This window comes from Hypanus sabinus, chromosome 23 (assembly GCF_030144855.1).
Source record: "Hypanus sabinus isolate sHypSab1 chromosome 23, sHypSab1.hap1, whole genome shotgun sequence".
Lineage (NCBI taxonomy): Eukaryota > Metazoa > Chordata > Chondrichthyes > Myliobatiformes > Dasyatidae > Hypanus > Hypanus sabinus.
Window position 1 is genome coordinate 32,885,202 of NC_082728.1, and position 16,692 is coordinate 32,901,893.

General features: G+C 40.3%; 1 protein-coding gene across 1 annotated transcript in view; it reads right to left on the bottom strand.

The window, feature by feature from the left end:
* Positions 1–15,503, bottom strand: part of LOC132380102 (butyrophilin subfamily 1 member A1-like) — a 94,284-nt gene extending 78,781 nt beyond the window's left edge. Inside the window, exons 1-4 of the mRNA XM_059948678.1 lie at positions 15,355–15,503; positions 8,584–8,662; positions 8,173–8,496; positions 6,918–7,169 (exon numbers count right to left, since the gene is read on the bottom strand). Of these exons, the coding sequence (XP_059804661.1) occupies positions 6,918–7,169; positions 8,173–8,496; positions 8,584–8,644 (637 nt within the window). The 5' untranslated portion in view covers positions 8,645–8,662; positions 15,355–15,503. The remainder of the gene's footprint in view (positions 1–6,917; positions 7,170–8,172; positions 8,497–8,583; positions 8,663–15,354) is intronic.
* Between the last annotated feature and the right edge of the window lie 1,189 nt (positions 15,504–16,692).

The window sequence follows — 16,692 nt, forward strand, 5'->3', positions numbered from 1 at the left end:
CCAGGACGAACCAGATGTTTTCCTTTTTTAAATAAATGGGATTCCCTTCCTCCACCATCAACTCTGCTCTCAAATGCATCTCTCCCATTTCACACACATCTGCTCTCACCCATCCTCCCACCACCCCACTAGGGATAGGGTTCCCCTTGTCCTCACCTACCACCCCAACAGCCTCCAGGTCCAACATATAATTCTCTGTAACTTCCACCATCTCCAACGAGATCCTACCACCAAGCACATCTTTCCTTCCCCCCTCTTTCTGCTTTCCACAGGGATCGCTCCCTACGTGACTCCCTTGTCCATTCGTCCCCATCCCTTCCCACTGATCTCCTTCCTGGCACTTACCCTTGTAAGCAGAACAAGTGCTACACCTGTCCTTACACTTCCTCCCTCACCACCATACAGGGCCCCAGATAGTCCTTCCAGGTGAGATGACACTTCACCTGTGAGTTGGCTGGTGTGTTATACTGCATCCAGTGCTCCCAGTGCGACCTTCTATATATCGGTGAGACCCGATGCAGAGAACACCTTTGCTCTGTCCACCAGAGAAAGCACACATTTTAATTTCACGTCCCATTCCCATTCTGGTATATCTATCCATTGCCTCCTCTACTGTCAGGATGAAGCCACACTCAGGTTGGAGGAACAACACCTTATATTCTGTCTGGGTAGCCTTCAACCTAATGGTATGAACATTGATTTCTCTAACTTCCTCCTCCTCTTCTTACCCCATCCCTTATTTATATATTTATTTTCCCCCCTTTCTTTTCTCTCTTTCCCTCTCACAATCACCCCTTGCCTGCTCTCCATCTCCCTCTGGTGCCCCCCTCCCCCTTTCTTTCTCCCTAGACCTCCCGTCCCATGATCCTCACCCTTCTCCAGCTGTGTATCCCTTTATTCAATCAACTTTCTTTAGCTTTAGTTTTCCCCATCCTGCCTTCTCCTATCATTTCGGATCTCCCCCTCCCCCTTTCATATCTCTTACTATCTCTTCTTTCAGTTAGTCCTGATGAAGGGTCTTGGCACGAAATGTCGACTGTACTTCTTCCTATAGACGCTGCCTGGCCTGCTGCGCTCCACCAGCATTTAGTGTGTGAGGCAGATTATTATCTAAGCAATGATAAATTGGAAAAAGGAAATGTGTTTCAATGGGTGCCTTTTGTACGTTGATAGTTGAAGCAAGCAAGTATTCAAATTAGATGATTGTCATTGCAAAAGCAATGTTGTCATCTTGGTGAAAGCCCAACTGGAGTTTTGGTCTCCTTATGTGAGAAAGAACCTGCTTGTCATGGGTGGAGTGAATAAGTGTTTAATAGAGAGATTCCTGAGATTAAATGACTATTGTATGCAGGGAGATTGGGTCAGTTAGGTAAATATCAAATTTAATTCAGAAGAATGAAGTTGGATTTCCTAAAAGCCACACACACAAAAAAACTAACAGGATTAAATAGAGGCTGAGGAGTGCAGAAGAAGGGGTCATGGCTCAAGATATGGTGTACACAATACCGAGATTGGGAAAATTATACACACAGGAGGGAGTAGAGGCCAAACCATTAAATATATTCAAGAGGGCAGGTAGATGTATAGAGCAGGGGTTCCCAACTCTTTTTATGCCAGGGACACCTACCATTAACCAAGGAGTCTGTGGCTCCAGGTTGTGAACCCCTGGTTTAAAAGGATCAAGAGAAAAGGGAAGTCAGGATACTGAAGTGAATGATCATCCATGATCATGTTAAATGGTGACACAAGCCCAAATGGCTGGATGGCATATTTGTACCCTATGTTCTATGTTTCAAAGTTTTTATGTTAAGTGTGCCAAATCCCATTCAGTCATTACTCCTTGCTGATCTAAATAGTTCATTTTTAAGCAATGCCTTGCATTTGTTATCCATGCACTTAGGTAGTTTCCTGAACTTGTATTTCTCTCTTTTTAAGACCCTGCAACTTGCTGGAATCCTTTTGCTTCCTCCACCCTTGTCTTTTGGTACACATTTATTACAGATTTTATTCTTACCAGCTTCTTAACCCTCTCTCTTTCTTTCCTTCCAATACCTCTCAATATCCACCACTTTGGACCAGTTATTTCTTCGCATGGGATATTGTCTCCATCTTTAGATCAGTGTCAGATTTCATTATAATTCTGTCCATGTTGAGATATTTTGCTGTTAAATTGCTTATATTCTGTAGTGAATAAGTGATGGTATTGAGAGAGAACAGGACTGGGGTCAACAATGGCCATTTTTACATTATGTTGCTTATGATTGATGCTCTTTAGACTCTTATGAAAAATGGTCACTCAGTTAAGTGTGGTGGGTGCTGCAGTCTAACCCTGGCTAAAGTTGGAATGGAGAAAGACAGATTGGTAAAAGTGTGAATGGGTCTTTATTGAATGGAATGGAGAACAGAACCTTCAATAACTGCTATGTAACACCAGTTTTAGTGCCTTTGAAGTAGCATAGTCTGACTTGGGACAATCAGTGTAGCTTTGTGAAGAGGAGGTCATGCCTCATGAACCTGAGTGACATTTTTGAGGAAGTGACAAAACAAATTGATGAAGTTGGAGTGATGGATTTGGTGTTTATAGATTTAGTACGGCACCAAAAAAGGTTCCCCATGGTAGGCTCTTTCAGAAATGCAAGGAGAGAAGTGATCTAGGAAAACTTGCCTGTATGGATTCTGAATTGGCTTCCCTATAAAAGTCAGATGGTGGTTGTAGATGGAATGTCTTCTCCCTGAAGATTGGTAACAAGTGGAATTCCGGGGACCTGTTATGGGACCCCTACTCTTTGTGATTTTCATCGATGACTTGGATAAGAAAATAGGTTGGGTTAGTAAATTTTCAAATTACATGATTGGTGGTGTTGTGGATAGGGTAGAAGGTTCTCGTAGATTACAATAGGACATTGACAGAATATTGGGCTTGACTGATGGACTGAGAAGTGGCAAATGGAAGTCAATTAGAAATGTGTCAAGTGATTCTCTTGGGAAGGTCAAACTTGAAGGCAAGGTACAATGCTAATGGCAGGACTTTTAACAGTATTGATGAATAGAGGGATCTAGGGCTGCACATGCATAGACCCTTTAGAGTTATCATGCAAGTTGATAGGGTGGTCAAGGTGTATGTTGTGTTGGCCTTCATTATTTGGAAGATTGATTTCATGAACCACAGGATAATGTTTCAGTTCCATAAAACACTGGTTAGACCGCACTTGGAGTATTGTGTTCAGTCTGGTTGTCTTGTCCCAGGAAGGAAATGGAAGCTTTAGAGAGGGTGCAGAGGAGAATTACCAGGATGCTGACTACACTAGAGTGCAGGTCTTATAAGGAAAAGTTGAGCAAGCTAGGACTTTTCACTTTGGAGCAAAGAAGAATGAGAGGTGACTTTATTCATGAGAATGAGTGTCAGCAACTCTAAATTCCTCAGTGTTATCATTTCAGAGGACCTGTCCTTCACCCAGCATGTAAATACAATTACAAAGAAAGCAGAGCAGTACCTCTATTTCCTTACAACTTCCCTGAACTGTTCCATAACCTATGGAGCCACTTTCAAGGACTCTTTATCTCTTGTTCTCGACTTTATGTAATTATTTATTTCATTTCTGTTTGCACAGTTTTTGTCTTTTACACGTTGGTTGTTTGTCCATGTTGTTATATGTGTTGTTTCATTGATTCTGTTTTGTTTCTTGGATTTACTGTGTATGCCCGGAAGAAAAGGATCTCAAGGTTGTACATAAGATATATGTGTACTTCGATAATAAATTTACTTTGAACTTGGTAGAAGTATATAAGAGGTGTAGATCGAGTAGACAGCCAGCACCTTTTTCCCAGGGCAGCAATGGCTAATTTGAGACAAATACTTTTTAAGTGATTGTAGGAATTTGTAGGGGGTTTGTCTGTTGGTGGTAGGTTTTTACTTGCACACAAAGTGGTAAATATATGGAACAAACACTCTGCCAGGGATGGTGGTAGAGGCAGATACATTATTGAAATTAGAGACTCTTAGATGTCCATTGCATGAAAGAAAAATAGAGAGCTATGTGGGAGGGAAGAGTTAGATTGATCTTGGGGTAGGCTGAAAAGTGAACACAACATCATGGGCCAAATGCCCGGACTGTGCTGTAGTGTTCGATGTTCTATGTTCTTCCCTTTCACTGACCAGAATTAATAATCTACCTTTAGAAAATTTCTTCCTGCAGTAAAAAGCTGCTGTGCACAGCAGTATGAAGATCACAAAGGAGAGAATAACACCAACTCGTGTTCTAAAATCATCCAATGGTTGCTGAGAAATTTCTTCAAATTTGTAACAATCCAATTCTGCAATGGAAAATAAATAATTAACTTTTCTCAAAACGTAGAATTTACATTCTGTAGCACAAAAATGTAAACTTAATATTTAATTTTGTAATTGAATATGTACAATATCAATTCATGAGATAACTGCACTGAGACAAGTAAACTGTCTGTTAGTCTTAGGATACATAGGTTACATTGAATTGGGACTTTTAGACAAGCCAAATACGCTCATGCTCAGCTGCAACTTGTGCACATTATTGCAAATGATTCTTTGAGGCACAGGAAACATGAACCATATTAATGGGAATTCAACTTGATGGGAATTTCAGCTTTGGAGGGTTTCAAGGTAATTATAAATTTAAAAAGAACTAAATCATGGAACACTGCTATCAAAAAGGTCCTCACAAGTCCAGAGTATAGACAGGATAGGGACACCTGGAAGATGCGTCAGATCAGATCCACAACATTCTAAAGAGGGAAGGTGAGCAGCCAGAAGTCTTGGTACCTGTTTGCACCAATAACATAGGAAGGAAAAGAGAGGAAGTCCTTGAGATGATTTAGGGAACTGGGTAGAAAGCAGAAAACTGGCCAGGTTTTCACGTGATAGCAAGATAGGTGGAGGGGCAGGTAGTGGTGTGGAAGCAGGGAGTCTGCAGTAGGATTTAGACAGATTAGGAGAATGATCAAAGATGTAATCAGAATACAGTCTCAGGAAGTGCAAGGTCATGCTCTTTGGTAAAAGGAACAAAAGCCCCAACTATTTTCTAAACGGGGAGAAAATTCAAAAATCCAAGGTGCAAAGGGACTTGGGAGACCTCACGCAGGAGTCCCTAAAGATTAATTTGCAGGTTAAGTTTGTGGTGAGGAAGGCAAATGCAATGTTAGCATTCATTTCCAGAGGACTAGAATAAAAGAGCAAGGATGTAATGCTGATCATTTATAAGGCACTGGTGAGGCCTCACTTGGAAAATTGAGAGCAGTTTTGGGCTCCTTATACAAGAGTCAATGTGTTGACATTGAAGAGGGTTCCGAGGATGTTTATGAGAATGTTTCCAGGAATGATCAGGTTATCCTATGAGGAGTGTTTGTTGGCTCTGTGCTGTACTCACTGGAATTTAGAAGGATCAGGGGTGATCTCATTGAAACCTATCGAATGTTGACAAGCCTAGATAGAGTGGCTGTGGAGTATATGCTTCCTATAGTGGTGAGTCTATGACCAGAGACCCAGTCTCAGAATAGTGGGATGTCCATTTAGAATGGTTGTTGAATCTGGGCAATTTGTTGCCACAAGTGGCTGTGGAGGCCAGATCATTGTATGTATCTAAGGCAGAAGTTGATAAGCTCTTCATTAGTCGGGGCGTGAAAGATTGTGGGGGGAAGGTAGGAAAAGGAAATGGATCAGCCATGGTGAAATGGTGGAGCAGACTTGATGGACAGAATGGCTTAATTGTGCTCCTATGTCTTTTTGTCTCATGGTCTTATGGAATATTCAAGATAGTGGATACTTAACAACCAATTTAAGATTAATAGCTAGGCAAGATTTTAGGTCAGCTCACTGCAGTAGTTTCTATTTTACCATTAAACTGAGGAGTGTTTCCTGGAACACAAGTGGAGCAGAAATAATGCAAACATTTTAAATATGATTACAAAATAAGAACAAAAATCCTATTAAAATTATTCCACATTATAAGGAATACAAAATATTTATATGCAGTAAATCATGCAGATGTACACTCTGGCCATTTCACTAGAAACTGTACACCTGTTGTACACCAGACTGTAGAATGACTATTGGTGTCAGATGGGGTGGTTTGAATATCTCTGAAACAGTTGAAGGTGAAAAACCCTTATTAATGAGAGAGGTTAGAGGAGAAAGTCCCTAAGGTGCCTAAATTCCAGACTGGTTCAACCTGACAGGAAGGCAGCTGGAACTCAAATAACCTTGTGTTACAACAGTAGGGTGCAGAAGAGCATCTCTGAATGTACAACACATCAAAACTTAAAGTGGATGGGGTATAGCTGATGAAGACCATAAACACTCATTGAATGTACATTATTTGGTAATTTGGGACAATGCAAAACTGAGAGGAGTTATAATTGTTGGGTTCACTATTTCTGCCCACTATAAATATGATTTTTGAAGTATGATTCAAAAATCCATTACATTGAATCACACAAGGGAGCTTCATGATCTTTGACATTCTTGATCATATATTTAGTTCAAACTGATCATCAAGTTCCATTAAGCAACTGCATGCTTCCCACGTTCTTCCTCTTTCCAGCTTCAGATCTTGTCTTGCTATCCACAGTTTCTACACACCTCTAGTCACAGCCATTAGGGTCTTCTATTTCCACTCCTCACCACATTATTTGATCATTATCAAATTGACGTGCAGATGTGCTTGCTTCACTCAAGATAACTGCCATATATTCCAAGCTGCAACGTTGACTAAATGTCAGTAGTGAGTAGCAGTGAATAAATACTTGTGTTTCCTTTCATTGAATCACCCATTGAAATTGCTACAGCATACATGGAGGCCTTGTATTTTATAAACAGCCAATTCACAATAGAGGCTCAGAAGTTGCAGAGCTTACATTTAATGATAAATAAGATTCAAACTTACCTTTAGATATGCAATCATTTCCAACGCAAGCAGAACAAGTATAGTTTATAGAGCACCAGTCACCAACTACTGGAATGCAGCTGGTGGTGTTGTACAATTCACCTAGTCGTGCATTATCAACACTATTACACAAGATGGTTTCATTTTCAGTCTTCCAATAAAGTTGTGCCAGTGGATATCCAACTGTTGTGCACACAAGAAATGTTTTGCCGTTTTCTTCTTTTTTGCTGATGGGTGGCCCAGTACATGGAGCTGAAAAACATGCTTTACACCTTTAGCCATGTGACCATAGCATTGGATGCACAATGTCTAGCAGGTTAGCACTAATATCCATATTAACATTATGAATGTAATTTCCAGCTTTCTTTATAGAACAGCTTACATTCATATAACTCACTGCATAACTCAAATCTGAAACTATTTGACTATTCAATCTATTAGGGTATTGACAGATCAAAGCTGGAACTTAGTGAGATATGAGGCAGCAGTTCTCCGTTACTTAGTCCCAGTGGTCTATAAATAAATCCAGGAAAATAGTTGCAGATCTTCAACTAATAGAGCCTCAAAGTCGAAGATCCAAAGTACATACGTGCAGTAATATGATTTTGTGCTAAATATATTTCGCAAGCATTACTGCCAATTGCGCATACTGTATACAAATACATCATTAAAGGTAATAAATCTTCCTTTTATATCCCAATAACCTTAGGAGATTAGTAATGCACTGGGGCAGAAATTACAAGTGTTGTAGCTTGCACCTTTATTGCTATTATTTTAAATGACTAAATGAATATATTACTATCTCTTACCTTCTTCAAATATCAGAAAACCTATCTACTTTGTATACTATTCACACAGGATTTTTTTTTGTAGACCACAATGGTCTACAATTTATGAATCTCTGATGTCTACATTCATTAGAAACTTCTATATTCTCAAATATAAATTACGCATTTAATCCACAAACTGAAAATCGTTTATTTTATTCATGCATATTTATTCAGTGTTTGATGAAACAGAGCCTCCTCAAGTTGGTAGAATTCAAAGCAATTTGTTGCAGTGATAAGACTTCCAATGATGACATAAATTCAGCCATTCTTCCCTGTCAAAATATAACTATCAATATTGCATATGTCAGACTAACTCTCAAATCAAGATATTTTGAGATACAGTATTAACTGCAATTTTTTGCCAAATAGATGTAACCAATATTCATAAAGAAAATTAAAAGCAGAGAAAATACGATATTACCCACCTCTAACTACCAAATGGATGGATTCAGTAGCATGTCCATGATCTGTTTCCACAATGAATTGATATGTTCCATTATCGGATGCTTCTATTTTCTGGATTATCAGTGACACATTTTGTGAATCTTGATGTAATTTAATTCGACCCTGAACTCCACTGTCATTTTCATTTGAGTTAAATTTATATACGATTTTATCACTCGATCCATTTGCATGTAGTTTTGCTAGAGTGAGTGTTTTCATCCCTGCTGCTTCCATATTGCATGGTAGTTCGGCATCCTCATTAAATATTCCTATTACTGACTTCACACAATCCAGCTTCACAAACGCTAGAAAATTAATTTCCAATAACTTCGGTCACAATTTTAACAATCAATGTTGAATGAGCTATTTATTGAAAGGCTTTCAGTACTTACATTCTACATAGTGCATGTTCAGGTACACAATCAAATAAAAAAAGTTCAAACATAATCCCATTTCTGTCACTTCATTCACCTGCAGATAATACAGATAAACAATTAAAATCACAGGAATCTTATAAAATCCATTCCACTTCTGTATCATAATGTCAGTATTGTCTTAAATTTACTTGTTCTTTGGTCATGAAAATGAAAGTGAATAGAATTTCATGTTTCAAAAATATATTAAATAGATCATGTACAATAATTTAACAGTAAAATTACCACCTCTACGTAATCATAATGCCTCTTTTACATGACTTTCCTTCTGCAGGTGTCTCTATGAGATGATCCCTTTGTGGCTTGGGAAGAATGCTTATTTTCAGAAGTGGACAGAGAACATATAATTGCAAATTTCACCATCTCAGCCAGAGTAGCAACATTCATGGCTGGCTGAACTACAGGCAGCAGTGAGGTGGAGAAAAGTAGATGCGGCTAAGAACCATGGCTAAATTCCTGGAGTGTGAATACAGATGCCTCTACATAATAATTTAAAACTGATGATATGCTGATTTTTCTTCTGAAAAGCAGTGGAATACTAGGTTTGATCAGAAAAAAAGATGGCAGGTATAGAAATCTACAATCAAAAGAAACATTTGAGGAAAATGGAAGATTTATGAGAGTATGTAAAAAGAACTTAAGAGGACAAAAATGAGGCTTTGAAATATTCTTAGCATATAAAATTAAACAGAATCTTAATGTCCTTCTATAAGTCAGGGTCCAAATGGTAATTAATGCATGCAACCAAGAGGGCAATATTATAAATAAATACTTATAATCTTTGTTCACCAAGGACAAGGATGTGGAGCCTAGCAAGTTTGAGGAGAGATAAGTTGCTTGGGAGCATATAGGTATTAAAAATGTGGGGGTGTTGAATTCCTTGAAACATGTAAGGGTGGATAAATCTCCGGGACCATATGAGATCTATCTTGGAATGCTTTCAGAAATAAAGGACAAGATTGCTGGGGCACAGATGGAGATTTCTGCATCTCTATTAGCCATAGGCTCGATGTCAGAAGATTTATGTATAGCTAGCACTGTTCCTATGTTTAAGAAGTGCAGAGACAAGTCAGATAGCTACAAGCCAGTGGTAAGAAAATCATTGGAGAAAATATTGGCACAGCATTTATATACAGTTGGAGAAGCAGGGACTGGTTAGAAATATTCACCATGGCATCGTGAGAGGGTAAACACTGTCCTAGTAATTTGATTGGGATTTTAGGAGGTAGCAAAGGAGGTCAATGAAGGTAGGGTGAGAGATAATGTCTGTATCTACCTTAGCTGGATGCTTGACAAGATCCTGCTTAAGTAAACTGGTGTCGAGGTTAAGCTATTTCAGATTCAAGCCGAGCTGGCTAATTGGATCCAAAATTGGTGAAATGGAACAACACAGAGTGGAGTGATGGGAGCAAGTTTTTCTGACTGGATGTTTGTGGCCATAAAGATATCATGGGTATCTGTGTTGGAAGCTTTGCTTGTAGTCCATATCATTGACTTGTTTGTGAACATACGAGGTATGATTTGTAAGGTTGCAAATGACATTAAAATTGACAGTGTTGTGTGTAGCAAGGAGGTCACCTAAGCCTACAGAAGGATATAGTTCAGGTGGAATGTTGGGGCAGAGCTTTGGAAAATGGAATTTAATCCCTCACAGTGCAAGTTGATACACTTTGGGACATGACATGTTGGTAGGATATATGCAGTAAATAATAGGACACTGAGTGAACAAAGAGAATTGGGGATACAAGAGGAGATAGATAACAGGCATACATGAGATAGACAGACTCTTTTTTTCCCCAGGATAGCAATGTCAAGTACTGGAGAAAGTGCATTTAATATGAGAAAGGGAAGGTTTAAAGGAGATGTGCTAGCCATTTTTTAAAACAAAGATTATCTGAAGTGTCTGGACTGAGCTGCCTGGGTTCATAGCAGAAGCAGATATGGTAATGGTGTTTAAGAGTTCATTAGACAGGCACATGGATATGTGGACAATGAAGAGATATGGGTTGTATACAGACATGCTGGGAGGTTTGATTCATTTCAGCATCAGCAGATATCATGTGCTGAATGTCCTGCTCCCATGCTGTACTGTTCTATGCTTTGTGTAAGAGTGAATTCTTGATGTTGCAACTGGACAAAAGACTGGTTAAGCCACACTTGGAATATTGTGTGCAGTTATTTTCACCACAGTGCAGGAAAAATGTGACTACATTGGGAAGAGTGCAAAAGAGATTTATCAAAACGTTGTCTGGGTTGGAGGACTTCAGTTTGGGGACAGACTCAATAGATTAGCTTCCTTTCCTCTGGGGATAAAAGACCAAAGGATAAAGTCTTTTTTGCATGAGAGCATAGAATTAAGATAAGGAGAAAGATTTTAAAAAAAGAATCTGAGGGGTGAGTTTCTCTTACATTGAGAGTGGTTGATATCTGGAAAGTGTCACCAGAAAATATGGTGCAATCAGATACAATTACTACGCTTAACAGACATGTAAACAGACAAGGCAAAGAAGGATACAGTCATGATGCAGACAAATGGGATAAGTTTTTTGAATAAGTAGATGAACATCGACATGTTGGCTGAAAGGCAAGTTTCTGTACTGTACAATTCTATGACTCCATGTCAACAGAACTGAAATTATCTTACAGTTATACAAATTTGTGCTCAGAATGAACAAATGATTGCATTCATTGCAGAATGCCACAATTTGGTAATCAAATATTGTCTTTGAAGGTGGGGTGGTGGGGTAGTAGGGTAAGTGGCTATATAACATGTGACACCAGTCTGTATCACCTTATTAAAATTCCTCTGAGTATTGATAATTAAGTGGAGATTTAATAGCAGTATTTAAAATGAGGAAAGCCTTTGACAGCATAGTCTGAAATGAATTTATTTGGTGGGAATTTTTGAAACACCAACTTTAATGTAAAACATGGGCCAGAAAGCATTCCCCATTCAAGCATGGAGATAATGTAGAATTCTCCATCCAGAGGATTTCTGAAGCTAGTTCAGATGGCCATTTCAAAATTCCAAGAAGCAGAGAATACAACAGCTAGAACTACATAAAAGATCTGAAGGAGTGAGTGCAGTGCAGGAAGTGAGAAGGGTAAAATTAGTAAAAGGATTGTCAATAGCCCTGCAATAAACAAAGTGCCTTGAATAGGAAATTGATAGCACAATATCTCGAGCATGCTTATTTTTATTAATGAATTTCCTGACCCAGGTACCAGAGTGGTTGTTTCTCAGTTGAGAGATGCTATCACACTATTTGCTCTCAAATCTCCAATGCTGACCTTCATTGCAGATCCAAATTGACTGCAGTCTGTCATGGGGAAATCATTTGGATGGGTGCTACCTTTACTAGTCCCGAACAACTGACTCCTCACACTAATGGCGGTGATACCCAGTTTCCCATCCAGAGAAATCTTCACCTGCAATTATCATCCTCATCAAACTCCATAGGGGATCTACAGTACATTTTCTATGACATTACCCATATTGCTTCTGTACTCTCAAACTGATCATTCCACCAAAACTCTCCCAACAAAACCTACCTCCAGATATCAACCCTGGTACCAATTCCTCTATCTGGGGTAGGGAGACCAGAATTATACATAATATTTCAGTGCACTTCCTCAGGGCCCTTAGTATTTCCAGTGAGATAGATGTATCCCTGAATTACAAAGAAACCACAGCTGTGCCTCTACTTCCTGAGGAGTTTTGTGGGAAGATTCAGCATGACATCTAAAACTTTGTCATCGATAGACATGTGGTCGATGGTATGTGGACTGGCTGCAGCACAGCCTATATGGAACATCAATGCCTTCGAATGGAAAATCCTATGAAGAATAATGGATATAGCCCAGTACATCATGGGTAAGGCCCTCCCAACCACTGAGCACATCTACATGGAGCGTTGTTACAGGAAAGTAGCATCCATTATCAGGGATCCCCACCACCCAGGTCATGCACCCTTCTCACTGCTGCCATAGGGAAGGAGTCACAGCAGCAAGCTGAGGAACAGTAATTACCATTGTTGTATCAAGCTCATGACCCAAAGAGGATAGCTTAACTCAACTTCACTTGGTCCATCACTGAAATCTTCCAACAACCTATGGGTTCACCTTCAAGGACTCTCCATCTCAAGTTCTTGATATTTATATATTATTAATTATTTAGAAACATAGAAAACCTACAGCACAATATAGGCCCTTCGCCCACAAAGTTGTGCTGAACATGTCCCTACCTTGGAAATTATTCGGCTTACCTATAGCCCTCTATTTTACTCAGCTCCATATAATTACCTAAAAGTCTCTTAAAAGACCCCATTGTATCCGCTTCCACCACTGTTGCTGGCAGCCCATTCCATTCACTCACCACTCTCCGAGTAAAAAACTTACCCCTGACATCATCTCTGTACCTACTCCCCAGCACCTTAAACCTGTGCCCTCTTGTGGCAACCATTTCAGCTCTGGGAAAAAGCCTCTGACTATTCACACGATCAATGCCTCTCATCGTCTTGTACACCTGTCACTTCTCATCCTCCTTCACTCCAAGGAGAAAAGGCCGAGTTCACTTAACCTTTTCTCATAAGGCATGCTCCCCAATCCAGGCAACATCCTTGTATATCTCCGCTGTACCATTTCTATGGCTTCCACATCCTCCCTGTAGTGAGGCGACCAAAAATGAGCACAGTACTCCGAGTGGGGTCTGACCCGGGTCCTATATAGCTGCAACATTACCTCTCGACAACTAAATTCAATTACACGATTGATGAAGGCCAATCCACGATATGCCTTCCTAACCATAGATTTAACCTGTGCAGCTGCTTTGAGTGTCCTATCGACTCGGGCCCCAAGATCCCTCTGATCCTCCACACACCGAGAGTCCTACCATTAATACTGTATTCTGCCATCATATTTGATCAACCAAAATGAACCACTTCACACTTATCTGGTTTGAGCTCTATCTGTTACTTTTCAGCCAAGTTTTGCATCCTATCAATGTACTGCTGTAACCTCTGACAGCCCTCAACACTATCCACAACACCTCCAACCTTTGTGTCATCAGCAAACTTACTAATCTATTCCTCCACTTCTTTATCCAGGTCATTTATAAAAATCATGACGAGTAAGGGTCCCAGAACAGATCCCTGAGGCGCACCACTGGTGACCGACCTCCATGCAGAATATGACCAGTCTACAACCACTGATTGTCTTTTGTGGACAAGCCAGTTCTGGATCCACAAAACAATGTCCCCTTCAATCCAATGCCTCCTCACTTTCTCATTAAGCCTTTCATGGGGTACCTTATCAAATGCCTTGTTGAAATTCATGCACACTACATCTATGGCTCTCCTTCATCAGTGTGTTTAGTCAAATCCTCAAAAATATTCAATTAGGCACATAAGGCACGACCTGCCCTTGACAAAGCCATGCTGAGTATTCCTAATTATATTATACCTCTCCAAATGTTCATAAATCCTGCCTCTCAGGATCTTCTCCAAAAACTTACCAACCACTGAGGTTAGAATCACTGGTTTATAATTTCCTGGGCTATCTCTACTCCTTTTCTTGAATAAAGGAACAGCATCTGCAATCCTCCAGAACCTCTCCCGTCCCCATTGTTGATGCAAAGATCATCGCCTGAGGCTCAGCAATCTCCTCCCTCGCCACCCAAAGTAATCTGGAGTACATCTTGTCCAGTCCCAGCGACTTATCCAACTTGATGCTTTCCAAAAGCTCCAGCACACCCTCTTTCTTAATATCTACATGCTCAGGCTTTTCAGTCTGCTGCAAGTCATCACTACAACCACTAAGATCCTTTTCCATAGTGAATACTGAAGTAAGGTATTCATTAGTATCCTCTGCTATTTCCTCCGGTTCCATACACACTTTCACACTTAATTTTTGTATTTGCACGGTTTGTTGTATTCTGCACATCAGCTGACTCTCAGTTGGTGCTGTCTTTCATTGATTCTATTATGGTTATTATTCTATTACGGAGTTATTGAGATTGCCCTCAAAAGGGTTGTATGGGGACATATTTGTGGATAATCAGATTCCTCCAAACATCAACAGCTTTCCATTTTCCTCAATTTACAAAATGTTTCGCTTTCAACTTCTTGTTCTACCTGTGGATGCCACCCCACCGTTAATTTCTACCTCGCATTCCTCTTGTCCTTTCATTCCCAGTTCAGTGAGCACGTTTCTCCTTGAAGTTCCTATGCCTTTCTTATTGCTCACACACAAACAATTTGGTGAAATTAGATAAGCGGCGTGAGAGAGGAGTCCCTTTAAATCACACACCCGGACTGAAAATACACACAGCAGCCGGGATCTTGCCTGAAAAGGAAAGCTCCGCAGAGTAGCGATAAAGAATAGAAAGAAAGCGTCACTTTTCTGTTGCTCTCCCCGTTCCCCTGAACTCTGGGTCACCTGGAGAGGGGTCCCAAAAGCTGACGAAAGGGCTGATTTCAGAGAGGGCACCAAACGCCATTAGGTGTATTGCAGCTGCTACGCGCTTCATTTAAGTTTGTTATGAATTCTGTCCCAAGTCCAACAAGTTAGTCTCGATCCGACACGTTGATAATTCCTTCCCCTCCGAACCGACCCCCGAAGTTCCTCCAGCAGTTCGCTTGTTGCTTAAGCGCCCAGCATTAACCCTTTCTTGTGCCTGAAACAAGCAGTTTATTTTGTCGAAGCATTGCCGAGAGAGAAATGACCACTAACCGTCAACAAGGAGATGGTGTGTCCCGTAATCCTGCAGACTTCACGCTGTTAATGCTCGTAGACAATATCCATTCTGACTGATGCCGATGGGACTTCACATTCCCATTAAAACCAGGGCGGGGAAGACCGCTTCAACTCTTCTGCACTCGCTAAACTAGCGCCCTGGTAGTTTCTCTTTCACTCCAGAGAATCCGGAACAGTTTGCAATTATAAACTCTTGCAAAGGAAAACAAATCACCCTCGGCGCAATCTAATCCGTCGCTCAGAGACTTGATAATCTATCTTGTCGAAAGTACAAGTTTTAACAAACCAAGTTATTGAAATAGTATTAAATGAGAATAATTTCAAAGAAGCATACCTACTTCTAACTTGTTAAATATGAAGTAATCTGATGAAACACAAAGTTCTCAGCAGCCTATTAATCACATTGCATTAGGGCTCAGCAATCACTTATTGGGTTGGGGAGCTTGGGTAACCCCCGCTACACTAGCTACTTCACACAGTGCGGACCAGCACAGCTCAGCAGTCCTAACGCCTGTAGTTAAACAGGAGAAAGATGTGTCTCTGCTCTCAGAAATAGCGCAATATTCCTTTCACATGAACTGCTCAGACAGATGGTATAGCCACATTAATGGGACTTTATTATAGAACACTCAACAGTCCGCGGGATTTCGAGGAAGGAGTTTGTAGAGAGGTCGCAGACAGTTGCAAATAACAAGGTTGTGATAATAGGTAATTTAAACTTTCCACATATTTAATCGGTACATCAAAGTCCCAACTGTGCGTTACTACATCACCTATTAGGGAGTGAGCAGTGCAGGTGACAGAAATTTGTGTAGGGAAACACATATCTAGTGTTCATAATGACATCAGTTTCAAGGTAATTAGTGGAAAAGGATCGGGCTGAGATTACAAACTGGAGAAAGGCCAATTTAGATGGTATCAGAAAGAATCTGGCAAGTGTGGATAGGGACAGGCTGTTTTCTGACAAATTGTATACTTGGTAAGTGAGTGGCCTTCAAAAGTGAAATTTTGAGAGTAGAGAGTTTGTATGTTCCTGTCAGAATAAAAGGCAAGGATAACAGTTTTAGTGAACCTTGATTTTCATGATATTGAGCCCCTGGTAAAGAAAAACAAGGAGGTACATAACAGACATAGGCAGGCAGGAACAAGGGAGATACTTGAGGAATAAAAGAAATGTAGGAGAACACAAGGAGGAAATCGGAGGGCTAAAAAGGACAAGAGATTGCTCTAACATATGTTACACGGGGTGACAGAGGAGAATCCAAGTGCAGGACACCGGCATGTCCACTCAGTTGGGGAGGCTGGCGTAGACCA